We start from the raw sequence: 13,132 nt of genomic DNA, 5'->3' as shown, positions 1-13,132 counted from the left end.
TCCATTTATAGCTCATTTAGTGGATATAAGGAACTCATATAACCACTCAATGTATCTAATACAAGTTAAGAAATTGGTCTATAACCCATTTTGATCAATCCAACAATAGGATGTGAGCCTTCCAATTTTACTCTCAACACGATTACAGTTGGTCCGGTCTAGCTTGTCCCAACATTCTGAAACGTGCCTTAAAAATATTCTATGTAATTGAAAGCTTAGATCTAACATAACTAATGCACTCTTTTCTTGTATTTTTTTTGGTCGAAACTTTTTTCTTGTATTAAAAAAAATTATTGTAAATGATCAAATATGCGGAATGTATTTATATGCAACCTTGGAGATTCTTTACTTGTAAATATTAGTGATAAGTATCGTTGCAGGATAGAATTAATTATATTGGAAGCAAAAATAGCACCTTTGTAATGCTAATTATATGGACAATGATTTGTTGAGATTGATAAATTAAATATTGCGATCAATTTTTTTTCATTACTAATTAATATGAAGGGTTGTTTCATGACCCATCTCTCCACTTACTGTACGGATTTATCATATCAATCTTAGCATACTACTTGAAGTGATTGAAAATATCATTTTCCAAATTACATCTTGATTTTTTCTTTTATCAAAATTGACATACGAAAATGCGATAGAAAGTCGCTATTCGATCATTTTAGCATGATAATTCTCTTTCAAGTTCCAATTTTGGTTAAGAGACGTGAGATAATTGTGGATCCTCGACGACAAAATTCGGCAATATAAGCCAAAAATGATAAACAAGAGAAATGTGGACAACGTGAGAAGTGTTTGGCCAATCGAATACAAGGATTCAATCAAATCGCCACCAATGACTCGATGGAAAGAGCTAGTGAAAGCCATTGCCACGACTTGATGTTTAGTGTCTGACTTGTCGGCCTTGTATTTTCAATTGGTAGAGAGATATTAGAGCTAGTAAAATGGGTCATATATGAATTAAATGAAAGTTAAATATGGGTCAAAAATGGATATGAGCATAAAAAAAATGGGTTTAAATAGGTTATTAGGAAATTTTGAACTCATGACATTGTTTAACTTTGTAAAATGTTTTTTTAATAAAAAATCAAAATTATAATTATTTTTCATATTTCAATTTTTTTCTTTTTTTTTTCTTTTTTTTTCTTCCTTCCTTAGCCAACGGCCGGTAGGGCAATGGTCGGTCGTTGGCCGGCGACAGGCCAGGTGAGGCTCGAGCTCGCCAACATCGAGCAGGGCCTCAGCCTTGCTGGTGTCGGATGGGGCCTGAGCCTCGCCAGATCAGCGAGATTGAGCCTCACCTGACGCTAGCGGAATCTCGACTTCGCCAGATCCGACGAGGCTCGAGCCACGTTGACGATTGGCGAGACTCTCGCCAAGGCCCCGCCCAACGCCGGCAAGCTCGATCTCACTTGTGGCCGGTCGAATTCCATATAAAAAATTTATAAATCTCAATTCATGAATTTCAAAACACGGTGTTTGGGCTCAAAAGAGCCTAGCATGCATTTAATAGGCCATGGAGGTTTGATTGTCACTATTCGTGATGGTGTAATTAACTGACCTTTGGATATTTATGACGTCAAAATTGATTGAGGCTTCAGATTGCATCGCTGCCGTTCGCTGTTGTCGGGGATGGGGATCCGATCCGTAGACAGATCAATGATTTTCAATCTTGTGGACCGAAATAATTGCACGAGGAACACATTATTTGGTTCGCAAAAAAATACGATGCTTCTCATTTTCCTTTGAAAGGCCGGGCTTCTTTCTATTATTTCAATTTTCACTACTTTTCATCTATAAAATTTTCTTTACTAAAGATGTTTCTGAAAATATTGAAATATTTCACATTGCTAAGCCATAGGATTTATACGTTTTTCCTTTTATACACATGATCTATATTCACTTATTAATTTAAGCATTTGAATTGGACATTATACTATAGTATTAGAAGAAGATATCTGACATTCTAATATTTTCAGGCTCTTATTTATCTTTCTTAGATCAAAGTTTATCCTACGCATGAAGTGAAGTATTATTATGCCCTTATCTAATAGGTTAAGTTTTTAAAACATTTTATAGTGGTCCTGCGATATCTTTCTTGTGTTATCTGCAATCACCACCTTGACAAAAATAAAATTAAGAATGTTCGAAAAGTGTTTTGAATGTATTCCTTAGGGGAAAGAAAGCCACTAAAAAACAAAGAAATTATACATATTATGATATATTTATCCAAAACTTTTATTGTAGCACAAAAAACTCCAAACTCATACTCATAGATACATTAATCCAAAACTTGCATCAATATGGCACATATCCCAAAATTTTCTTATAACACAAAAAATCCTAAAATTATATCCGCGGTGTCATATAAGTATATATTTAGAAGTATATATTTAGAGTTTTTGGTGTCACAAAAAAATAATTTGAGATAAATATACTATACAGGTATAAATTTGAGATCTTTTACACTATAGAACATTTTTTGGAATAAATTAGTCACATGAGTACAAATTTGGAGTTTTTACATTAAAAATATTAAGATAGAAGTGTCACGATTAGCATAATTTAAACTTTTTAGTGGTTTATTTTTTCTAGGTTTTTCCTTTCGTACATTGAAAACGTTTTCGAGAGTGTATGAAGTGATAGATTTACTTATGTTATCGCTTGCACGAGTTTGCTTGGATGGAGAGCATCGAAGATTCCAATTGACAGGTTGAGTGACAATATACTTGCCCAAAAAACAAGTTAAAGAATGACCAATAAGACGCTGCCGGGCAAGACAGTTTACTATTTCCTTCGCAGCCTTGGGCTCAAGCCGGGAGAAAAATTCTGAATTCATCAAACTAATGCAGGTAGTGCAAATCGCTAGAGAAATAGACCAGTTGAGGTCCACCAAAATCCGATGCAAACTTAATGTGACCGCTAGCTAAATCATAAAATAGAAATATATATAATAAAAAAAAAAATCGAAACAACGTTGAATTCTCATCTCTCTGTATGTATTTGGCTAAAGGGCATTATGGGGGGGGATTGTCAAAAAAATTATCAATTTATTACACTTTTATCAATTTAATCCTAAATTTTATAATTTTATTAATTGAGTTCCAAACATTTTTTTAAGTTTTGTCAATTGAATTCATTCGGTCAATTTTGATTAAAAATCGCTAACATAACAGTTTAATTAACGCCAACCATCTTATATGACAAAGTCAGTGTTGATGAAACCAAATTTTAATTAAAAAAAATTTAGATTTTTTCTTTATTTATTTGTTTTTACTGTTTTCAATTCAAAGGCCCAATGGGACAGTTGGCCCCTAGGTGAGCCCTAAACCGAATTTGGCCAGGGCACGCAAGCCCTAGCTAGATATGTTGCAAGGTGAGGGCATGGTAGTCCCCATTAATCATAGCGAGGGGGGGGGGGGGACTCTGATGCTTTCATTGTGGCTTGTCAAGGTTTGTGATACTCTTGCCAGCCTCAATAAGGGGCCGCAACTCCTTGCCAATGGCCGGCAGCCCTGTTGGCCCTTTAAAAAAAAAAAAAAAAAAAAAAGTATTTAAAAAATATAAAATATCAAAAATCAAAATATTATTACAAATTATCAATGTCAACTATAATTATATTGCATAGGACTGCCACCGGCATCCATGTCAATGATTTTCCAGCCAAAATTTGCATAATTGACTAAATTAATAAAATTAAAAGGTTTATGACTCAATCAACAAACTTATGACAAGTTTTTTTTTAAACTTTTTAAACAATTTTCTCATTTTAGATAGCAATCGTCCCTGGACACAAGTTTCTTTGTCATGACCCATACGCAAGGGATCTTCTGCTCGACCTGTGCATCGGCAGGCATCCTATACAATATAACATAAAGTGACTTGTGCAGGCTCTTGCGGAACAAGCGGGGGTCGTTCGACCCCCATTCAAACCATAGTCCGGATCAGAGAGAAGATCCTCGTCGTCGCTTGCTCTTAGATAAGGATTATTTAGACAAAGTTCCGAAGTCGAGGTTTGGGTTGCGTGGAAAATACTGCTTTAGGAACACCAACAACATGAGAGGCTAGAACGTTATCAATTCCATTTTTGTTGGCAATAGTTAGCTCCATTAGCTATGTTAGAATATTTAAACAAATAATCAATCACGCATTTATCTGACAGCTTAAATTTTTAGAATAATTAATAATGGTCACATAATATCAGAGTAAGAAGTCTCGAGTTTGAATCTTTCCAAACTCTATTTACTTTACATCTAAGGTCAAAGTTTAATCTACACGTAAGGGGGAGTGTTAGTATATTTAAATAAGTAATAAATAATATACTTATCTAATAGATTAAACTTTTAGAATTGTGGGCAGTGGGACACTTCTAATCAGGGCAAGGATGTTGCCGGTTGGTGAGGCCGTTGGCTAGAGTTGTAAAAAAAAACAACAAAAAGAAAAGAAAAAGGAAAAAGAAAAATTAATAAAAAATTGAAATATATTAAAATATTATAAAAATGTCTACGTCAACGTTGGTAATGTCATGTAAGAGATAAGTGATTTTCAATCAAAATTGATCGAGATGAACTCAATTGACAAATCATAAAAATATTTAGAAGTTAATTGGCATGAATAAAAAATTTAAAATTGAATTGGCAAAAATGTAATAACTTTAGGACTTTTGAACAATTTTTCCTTGTTAAACCCTCCTTCTAATTAGCAACTGTCTGGCACATTGCTTGTTGTATTCTAGGGCTGAGCGTTTGAATTATTTTCCCCATTATATTGGCAAAAATGCAATAACTTTAGGATTTTTGAACAATTTTTCCTCATTAAACCCTCCTTCTAATCAGCAACCGTCTGGCGCATTGCTTGCTTGTATTCTAGGGTTGAGCGTTTGAATTCTTTTCCCCATTATGTTGGCTCTCACAGCCTTACCTTGCATTCTAAGTAACCTAAAGGAAATGCTAATTGCCGAATACATTTGTTGATATGGACGTTGCTTATCTTACATGACATGACTGGGTAACATAGACAATTTTTAGTATTTTTTCTTTTCTTTGTTTTTTATTTATTTATCAACTCTAGCCGATGACCTCGTTGGCCATAAGCGAGGGCCATGACATCCTTATCTAGCGAGGTCATCCACCAAAGTTGTAAAAAATAAACAAAGAAAAGACAAAATTAACGTAAAATCGAAAAACATTAAAATATTATTAAAAGTATCTAGGTTAGCGATGATTACCACACAAGACGGTCAATGTCCATATCAATAATATCTTACGAAAATTAACTTGATAGATTGAATTGCCAAAATCTAAAAATATTTATAACTCAATTAATACAATCAAAATCTTTATGATTGGATTGACAAAGTATAATAAGTTGAAGGGTTTTTAGATAATTTTCCCTGTGAAACCCTTCCTTCCAACCTGCAACCGTCCAACAAAGGCAAATATACCAAGTCATCGTTCGATTCCTACGCATATATTTTATGACATGCCGTGTCGAACACCCAATCGCATTCAGCGGTCAGCGTCTCCTTCAGGCTACTTACGAACAACGCCAGGTAAGGTCACGAGAGCCGACATGATTTTTTTAATTTTTTATTTTTTTTAAGGGTGGAGGATGGCGTCAAACGCTCGACCCCGAGATACAGGCAAGCCAAAAAAACGCCAGAAAGAGATGATAAGATAGACGACTTTACCCAGTCAAACGAATCCGTTTCCTTAATGGGCAAACTTTGAATCGGCAAAGAGGAAAAACCCAAAACGAAGTTAAGCGCCGAAACTTCATAGTAACAGTTACACAAACGTTTGCCAATTCCTAAGGGGGGCGACGACCGCTTCCTTGGCTTTGAACTTTTCAAGAGACCTTTTTGGCACTGTTCATCTTACGTCTCTTTTGTTTTGCCCTCGCGGGCGAACCCATCTTCTGTTGCTCATTCCGTTGACCCAATCCTTGTCCTTTTCACCGGCCCTTTTTCCAAATCTGAATCGGGACTCCTGCAAATTCTTCATTGCACATGCCCTTTTCCGCAAATCGCATCGTGCATGATTTCCAGGGCGCTCTCTCTGTCTCTTATATTCCCATGCAGTGTCTTGGGGACGTGAACTACGATGGTTGATCTGCATGAGCTTCTGTTGGGCTTCTCTATCGTCTCCGTGGTGCTGTTCTCGATCCGGAGGCTCCAGAGCCTCATGATGTCGGTCACCGCCATTGCGCACGAGTCCTCTGCATTGTCGGTGTCTCCCGGTCCCCTGTCGACGTTCGCCAAGGTTCTCGCGGCGTGGAGAGGGCCGTCCCCAGTTTCTCCGAGCTTCCTGCCCGAGACCCTGGAAAGCCCGGCTTCCGCAAAGGGAGAGATATCGAACCAGAGCGCCGCTAGAGAAAGTGATATGTCCCGCGCCGAATTGGAAGATTCGCAAGACTTAACGCGTCCAGAGAAATGTGATGATTTGTTGACGGTCAAGCAATGTAGAGAAGTGCGTGAAAAAGGTTTGCACGATGTCCGTCCACGCGAGATTAATTCCGAGGCGGCGACAGATGTCCCAGCTTCACCGGCGCAGAGATTGATTGCTGGCGAAAAGGTGAGTGCTAACAAGCTTAGGAAACGGCCGGCGAGGCTTATTTTGCCGGAGAATTTCCCGGCTCTCGAATTGGGCTGCGAGAGGTTGAAGAAGAGAGAGAACAAGGAGTTTGAGGTGGAGGGAAGAGATTACTGTTTGGTTAGCAAGAAAGGGAGGAGAGATGTAATGGAGGACAGCTATGGAGTCACGGTCGATGTCGCCGGAGATCCCAAGCAGGTAGGGTTTAAATTTATCGGGGGGGCATGCCTTCTTTCTATTCCATGTTTTTGCGAATTGATCATGATTCATTTTATTATAGTAATTTTACTAGCTTCGCTGTATTGGTGACTATCCTTATTTCGTAATCAGTCTTCCGGTTCTCGATTATCACAAATCATAACTTTACACGATTAGTGTCAACCTTTTCAAACTCAGTGGTAAGAAACCATGAATTGTGAATGGTTTTGGATTATTCACTGGTACATAATGATTTAAATAGAAGAGTTCTTGTCGAGGATTATGCAAAGTCTATCGCCAACATAGGCAAATGGATTCGTCATTCCTAGGTGTTGATTAGTATTTTGGACGATTGATTTTGGTGTTAATAAGTTCCTAAACTTCTTGAAATTTAGTTTCTATTAGCATCTCGTACAAAATTTTTCGGCACAACACGAGCAACAATTAGTCTGCTTGTTCCTACTTCGACCTTGCCGTGTTCGGTGAGATCGATTTCAATGCTTTAATCAGGACTTGATCTGGCTGTCCTAATTATTCAACTTCAGAGCTTATCATTTGCACATGCATAGGAAATGCTGTACTTTCCGACACTTTTGAAGGTCTAATACAATTCCTCTTGTTCGCAGGCGTTTTTCGCTGTAATAGATGGACATGGAGGCCGAGCCGCAGCTGATTACGTCGCTGAAAATCTAGGAAACAACATCCTTAGAGAAGTTGAAACCCTAGGAGAGGAAAGAGGCTCTCTAGAAGAGGCCATTCGCAGGGGCTACTCGGTCACGGACAAGGAGTTTCTTAGTCAGGTAAGCCGTCTACTTCAGGAAATAACATAAGAAATAGGGATGAGTTTCAAGGTACAATGGATGTGCTTCTGGGAATTTCAAATGGGGACTAAACAATAGAGAGTTGACTACGTGAAATTGCTCAGAAAACCTTGCAATCTAGATGACGGGCTCGGTCGTTGCTCCTCGTTTTGGAATTTGACACTTAGACCTGGTCCTATTTCGTTTTGCCTTGCGTGTTGTCTGTTTAAAAAAATCTCAGAGACAGGCTGTGACGTTTTCGAAGTAGTTGAACTTCAATATGATGTCTCTAAGCAAATGTTTTCAAAGGACAATTCATCCTGAAATTTCGATGCATCTTGACTTTGCTCAACAACCCAAAAGTCCTCTAGATGATTTCTTGGACTTTGGAACCAGTCGAGTCTGAGCTGTTTTTGAGTGACTCGGATTTGACTATGCCTGATAACCATACTCTACGCGGACTTTGGCTCTTCCTTACGAAACTGAGTAGGTTCGAACTCGAATGCACCGAATAGTCTGGTCGGTGAAGGCCAATAGTTGGATAAATGAAGATCGACCTGAGTTTTAAGTGAGTATGGATTGTCAAGTTGTCCATTTCCGTTGAGTCTGCATAGTATATGCGATGGTTACTCGGCCAAACTAGGTCTTACTTGTACAATCTTCAAGAGAGTTTTCCTTCATGAACATAATCATTCCAACGCTTTCAGTTTAGTTTTACTAAGGAATTGCCAGAGCTGATACAGTTTCACATAAATGCAGGGTGTAGTTAGCGGAGCTTGTGCAGCTAGTGTGCTACTGAAGGATGGGCATTTACATGTAGCTAATGTAGGTGATTGTAGAGTAGTTCTATGTAGGAAAGGAGTAGCCGACGCATTGACCAGGGACCATCAGGTTAGCCAAGAGGACGAGCGCCTCCGGATCGAGAACTCAGTAAGTCGTCTTTCCAATTCCAGAGCTCGATAGCACTCTTCATCACTCCACGGATGAGGGTCAGACATCTAATGAAGAATCAATACTTTTGCAGGGCGGCTTTGTACATAGCCGTAATGGGGTGTGGAGAGTACATGGCTCTCTAGCGATTTCTAGAGCAATCGGGGACTTGCATTTGAAAGAATGGATAATTTCCGAGCCAGAGATTAAGATGTGCCGGATAACGCCAGATTGTGAGTTCCTCGTCATGGCTTCAGATGGATTGTGGGACAAGGTAAGATTATGCCGCTCAGGATCGCACTTATATCGTTATCAAAGATATTCAGGTTGATATGGTTAAAAAGAAAGTACCTGAATCTGATGCAATTAAACTGAGAAGATTATGACTACAACAGCAGAACTCGAATCTCGGTTCAACGACCTCTTTTTGTTGCAGGTCAGTGATCAAGAGGCGGTTGATTTGGTGTCCAGACAGACCAACTTGCAAGAATCCTGTAAGAAGCTCGTGGAATTAGCTTGTTCCAAAGGCAGCCTGGACGACATAACTGTGATGCTCATCAATCTTCAGAACTTTCGTTCCTGATGGCCGCTTTCTGCACAACCTAAAATGTCGATCCACGACAAACCAAAGGAAGCTAAATCTCGAACACATCTTTGGCCCGGAAGGACCAGATAAAACGTCACGCACCTCACGAGTCAGCGAGCAATCCCACCATGATCAGTTTTGCGGGCTGCAGCGTGTTTAAGTGTATATACCAGGAGTTATATACTTTGAAGAATGATAGTTTGCGCTGCAAATCAAGAGTAGATTTTTACATGCCTTCCCTAGAGAACATACAGATTTAAATTAAAGTGGGTTTCACATTCCTTCCGTTACTTAATTGTTATCATTTTGGCGTTTGTACTTGACTAAATCCAACTCTAATCCTATTCTATTGGCGTTGTTGGTTGATGATATCTCTACACTCTTAATTCATCTTCAGTCCACAAAGAAAATTCTCCTTTTCTGATATGCAAGGGAAAAAATAAATCCGAAGAAAATTATGTTGAGAAAACATTCCCCAAGTAATTTTGCTTTTACTATTTCTGCTAATTTTAAAAAGTTTTAACAAAACTTTGATGATATATCAGCTTTTGATGAATGAAAAAAGTAAAAAGTTCATTTGAAAACCTTCTTTGAAATCTGCATCCTTGAAGAGTTGCAGTCATCGATCTAGAAGAATCGGTGCCCTCTCAACTTCCTTGGAGGCCTAGAAGAGCAACCAACGGAGTTTCTATCTTTTCTATTCTGTTGTTAGCTTCATGTCTTTGTTCATTTGGCTTTGGAATCACGTAGTTGGTTCTAGTGACAAGAAGTCAAATCGGAGTTATTTGCTACTAGCCACCTTCTCATATGCTAAAATCCTCAATTCCTCAAGATGCATCAAATCTCGATTCGCTTGTGCTCAGCCTAAAGCTTGGATTGACCTCCATCTAACGACGACGATGCTGGATTTTCTATCAGGGGCAGTGGTCGATGAGGTTGAGAGCCCAAATAGGACTTGTCAATGGTAGCAATGGGGTAACGAAGTACAAAAATTTCTACAGTTAATGATCTCAGATACGACTAATGATCGATCTCAAGATGGGGTATCGGTTGAGGAGGAGCCGTGTCGATGAGAATGGCAAGAGTGTGAGTGGGCATCTCCAGACTAGGGATTATTGAAAGGAGCCATTGGCATTGCAAAGGGGAAGGGGGATCTTTGAAAGATTGAATTTCGCAAGAGAGGCAAACCCAAATTTGAAATTGATGAGGCAAACTCTTGCCAAGGTTGAAATAGTTGCCAGCTGCAACAAAATTGTTCTTTGACATGAAATTGTTGATCACCAAGTGTTAATTGAATAGAGGCATAAGTTAGTCAAACAAGATGATCTAGCGATGCTTGGATATTGCTACTCTGTTGTAGGCAAGCAGGATCGAAAACAACACAAAAAAAATTGCAGGTGCTAGGATAGTGGAAGGCTCGGAATAAGTGGAGTTTGATGCACTCTTGAGGTGAGAGAAATATGTCACCAAGGGGATTAGTTGCGTAGCTTGGGAGTTGGAGAAGAAGTTGAGTCTCAACAGAAGCATATTTATATTATGGCTTTGCGATCAGAATTTGTGATAAATGTTGGAATAAAAAGAACTTATTTTTGAAAGCTCATTTCGGCTTTGTGGAATTGTCTACAAACCATTTTGAGGAGCAAAATTTAAAATTTTCGATGAGTTAAACTATGTTGTAATGGCTCGTGTTAAAGAAAACCCAATCTTGGTCATACAACGAGATGACACAAAGAGCGATGGAGGGGCTGATAATGGAGGTGATGTAGAGAGTGAGAAAGATGGAGAAAGAAAAAAGAAGAGAGAGACGAAAAAATAAACAACAATGTTCTTGGATAAAAGTACCACTGGTTATGAATAAAATTAGAAGTTCAAGTCCTTAATTGAGGCTAGAGGTGTTAAATGGGTTGTGCACCCATTTATGGACCCATTTATAGTTAAATGGGTCGTTAATGGGTCAAGCTTTATTTTCTAAAGCACCCGTATGATTTTAATTAGGGGTGTGCAAAATACCCAGGAACCGCGCGAACCGCCGGGAACCGGACCGGAACCGCCTAGAATCGACGGGTCTTGAGGGAATCGGTCCGATTCCCGGTTCCAATTTTTCGAAACCGGTGGGTACCGGTCCGGTTCCCGATTCCATGGACGGATCCGCCCACCCGGACCGGACCGGAACCTTTTTAATATTAAAAAAAAAATTACTAAAAGATACCTTAGATTGGATCTCATCTCCTCACTCCCTTCGTTTTCGGTTCTCTTTCTCTTTGTCTCTTCCTCGGTTCCTCCTAATCCTATCGCCATTTCGATTATGTTGGAGAAATCTTCCTGGAATATTTTGAAGCTGACAAAACGTTTCCATCAGTCTAGTCTGAAAATTTGCAGACTCTTCTATTCAAAGTCTGAAGACCTCCGGACTGCTAGACTCAAGACTCAAAGTCTATTCTCATTGAAAATCAAGGGCAACTAATTTCTGATCCCATGAAAGTAAACAAGCTTATGCGTGGACTCTTTAAGGATTGGAATCACATAAAGACCTCAATAAGGGAGACACAAAGAATCATGCCACTTTCGGTTGATGAATTGGTTGGGATTCTTCAGTCTTATGAAGTAGAGTGAATCAACGAAGATGAAGATCCTAAAGGTAAGAAATCAATTGCATTAAAATCTAATGATGATTCGATGTCACGATTTTGAAGACGATATGGATGACGAAGAGCTTGCTCTCATGATAAGAAGATTGTAAAAGGCGAATAGAAAAGGAAGAAGATTCAATCCAAAGAAACAGAGTTTTCAAAAGCAACATACTAAGTCTGTTGAGGATGATGAATCAAACAAAGATGTAGTTGGCTTTGAATGCAAGAAAAAATGGACACATTAGACCCAACTGTCCTCTTCTGAGGAAGAAGAAAGAAAAAGCTGAAAAGTATCGAAATGCTCTTAAAGCAGAAACCTGGAGTGATACAGAGTGTGAAGAAAGTGATGATGATTATGCCAATTTATATGTTTGATGGCACAATCGGATTCAGATACAAACTCCGAGACAGAATCAGATTTAGACAATGAATTTGAGGTGAGTAACTTTAAAATCCCTATTAAAGTTTCTAAATACATTGATGAGTTGTGTTTTAGTCTTAAGACTTCTCTTAAAAGGATTTCAGAACTAAAAAGGAAAATTCTGCACTAAAACAACAAGAAAATGTTTTGAAAGAAAATGTCAAAGTTTTAGACAAAAATGTTTCTACCTTGAAAGAAAATGAGGGCAATCTTTCAAAAGAAAATACATTCTTGAAAAATGATTTCTCAAATATTTCTAAAAGATTTTCTATAGGATATGAGAAACTGGAAAAAATTCTTTCTGTTCAAAGACCTTATTTCAATAAATCTGGTTTGGGAATGTTTGCGGAAACCATTCCTTTAATTGATTTTCCTAAAGTAAAGGAAAAAATTAAGCAAAGACCCACAAGAGATGCTTACAAAAATAATTTTAAAAAGATCTTTGTAAAACCAGTAGGTCGCAATGTTCTTAGATGTTCAAAGTGCAATAGTGCAGATTATTTTGAAAAAGAATGTCCTATGGTTTGGAAACCTGTTAAGAAAGTATGGGCAAAATCGCATATAATACTAACACCAATGGACCCAAGAAAGTATGGGTACCAAAGAAAGTTTGAGTTTCTTCTTTAAATGCAGGTCACTATCAAGAAAAAGGTAAAATGGTATCTGGATAGTGGATGCTCAAGACATATGACGGGAGATTCAAATTGTTTCGTAAAGCTTGTTCAAGTAAATGGTGGAAAAGTCTCATTTGGAGGAAACAACAAAGGAAGAATTGTGGGATTTGGAACTGTAAATATTGGAAACCTCACAATAAGCAATGTTTCCTTAGTGGAAGGACTCAACTACAATCTGCTAAGTATAAGTCAGTTGTGTGATACTGGTTTCAAAATCAACTTTCAAGAGGGAATATGTTCATGAACTAGTAAAGATTATACTCAGTCATTCATGGGTCGAAGACATGGAAA

General features: G+C 38.2%; 1 protein-coding gene across 1 annotated transcript; it reads left to right on the top strand.

The window, feature by feature from the left end:
• Positions 1–5,835: 5,835 nt before the first annotated feature.
• On the top strand, positions 5,836–9,475 carry LOC104449802 (probable protein phosphatase 2C 2). Its single transcript, XM_010064069.3, has 5 exons — positions 5,836–6,800; positions 7,427–7,600; positions 8,360–8,530; positions 8,625–8,804; positions 8,967–9,475. The coding sequence occupies exons 1-5, from the start codon at positions 6,114–6,116 to the stop codon at positions 9,111–9,113; spliced, it is 1,359 nt and encodes a 452-aa protein (XP_010062371.2). The 5' UTR covers positions 5,836–6,113; the 3' UTR covers positions 9,114–9,475.
• Positions 9,476–13,132: the final 3,657 nt, after the last annotated feature.

Source organism: Eucalyptus grandis, chromosome 6, assembly GCF_016545825.1.
Source record: "Eucalyptus grandis isolate ANBG69807.140 chromosome 6, ASM1654582v1, whole genome shotgun sequence".
NCBI classification, from domain to species: domain Eukaryota; kingdom Viridiplantae; phylum Streptophyta; class Magnoliopsida; order Myrtales; family Myrtaceae; genus Eucalyptus; species Eucalyptus grandis.
The sequence above is the reverse complement of the archived record's forward strand: the minus strand, read 5'-3'. Positions and strand labels throughout refer to the sequence as shown.

What these genes read in the sequence shown, in the direction of transcription:
- LOC104449802 (XM_010064069.3), top strand. Translation starts at nt 6,114, where the DNA reads ATGGTTGATCTGCATGAGCTTCTGTTGGGCTTCTCTATCGTCTCCGTG. An exon ending in TCGCCGGAGATCCCAAGCAG is followed by an intron (nt 6,801 to 7,426) that starts GTAGGGTTTAAA and finishes TCTTGTTCGCAG; the next exon opens with GCGTTTTTCGCTGTAATAGA. An exon ending in CAGATGGATTGTGGGACAAG is followed by an intron (nt 8,805 to 8,966) that starts GTAAGATTATGC and finishes TTTTTGTTGCAG; the next exon opens with GTCAGTGATCAAGAGGCGGT.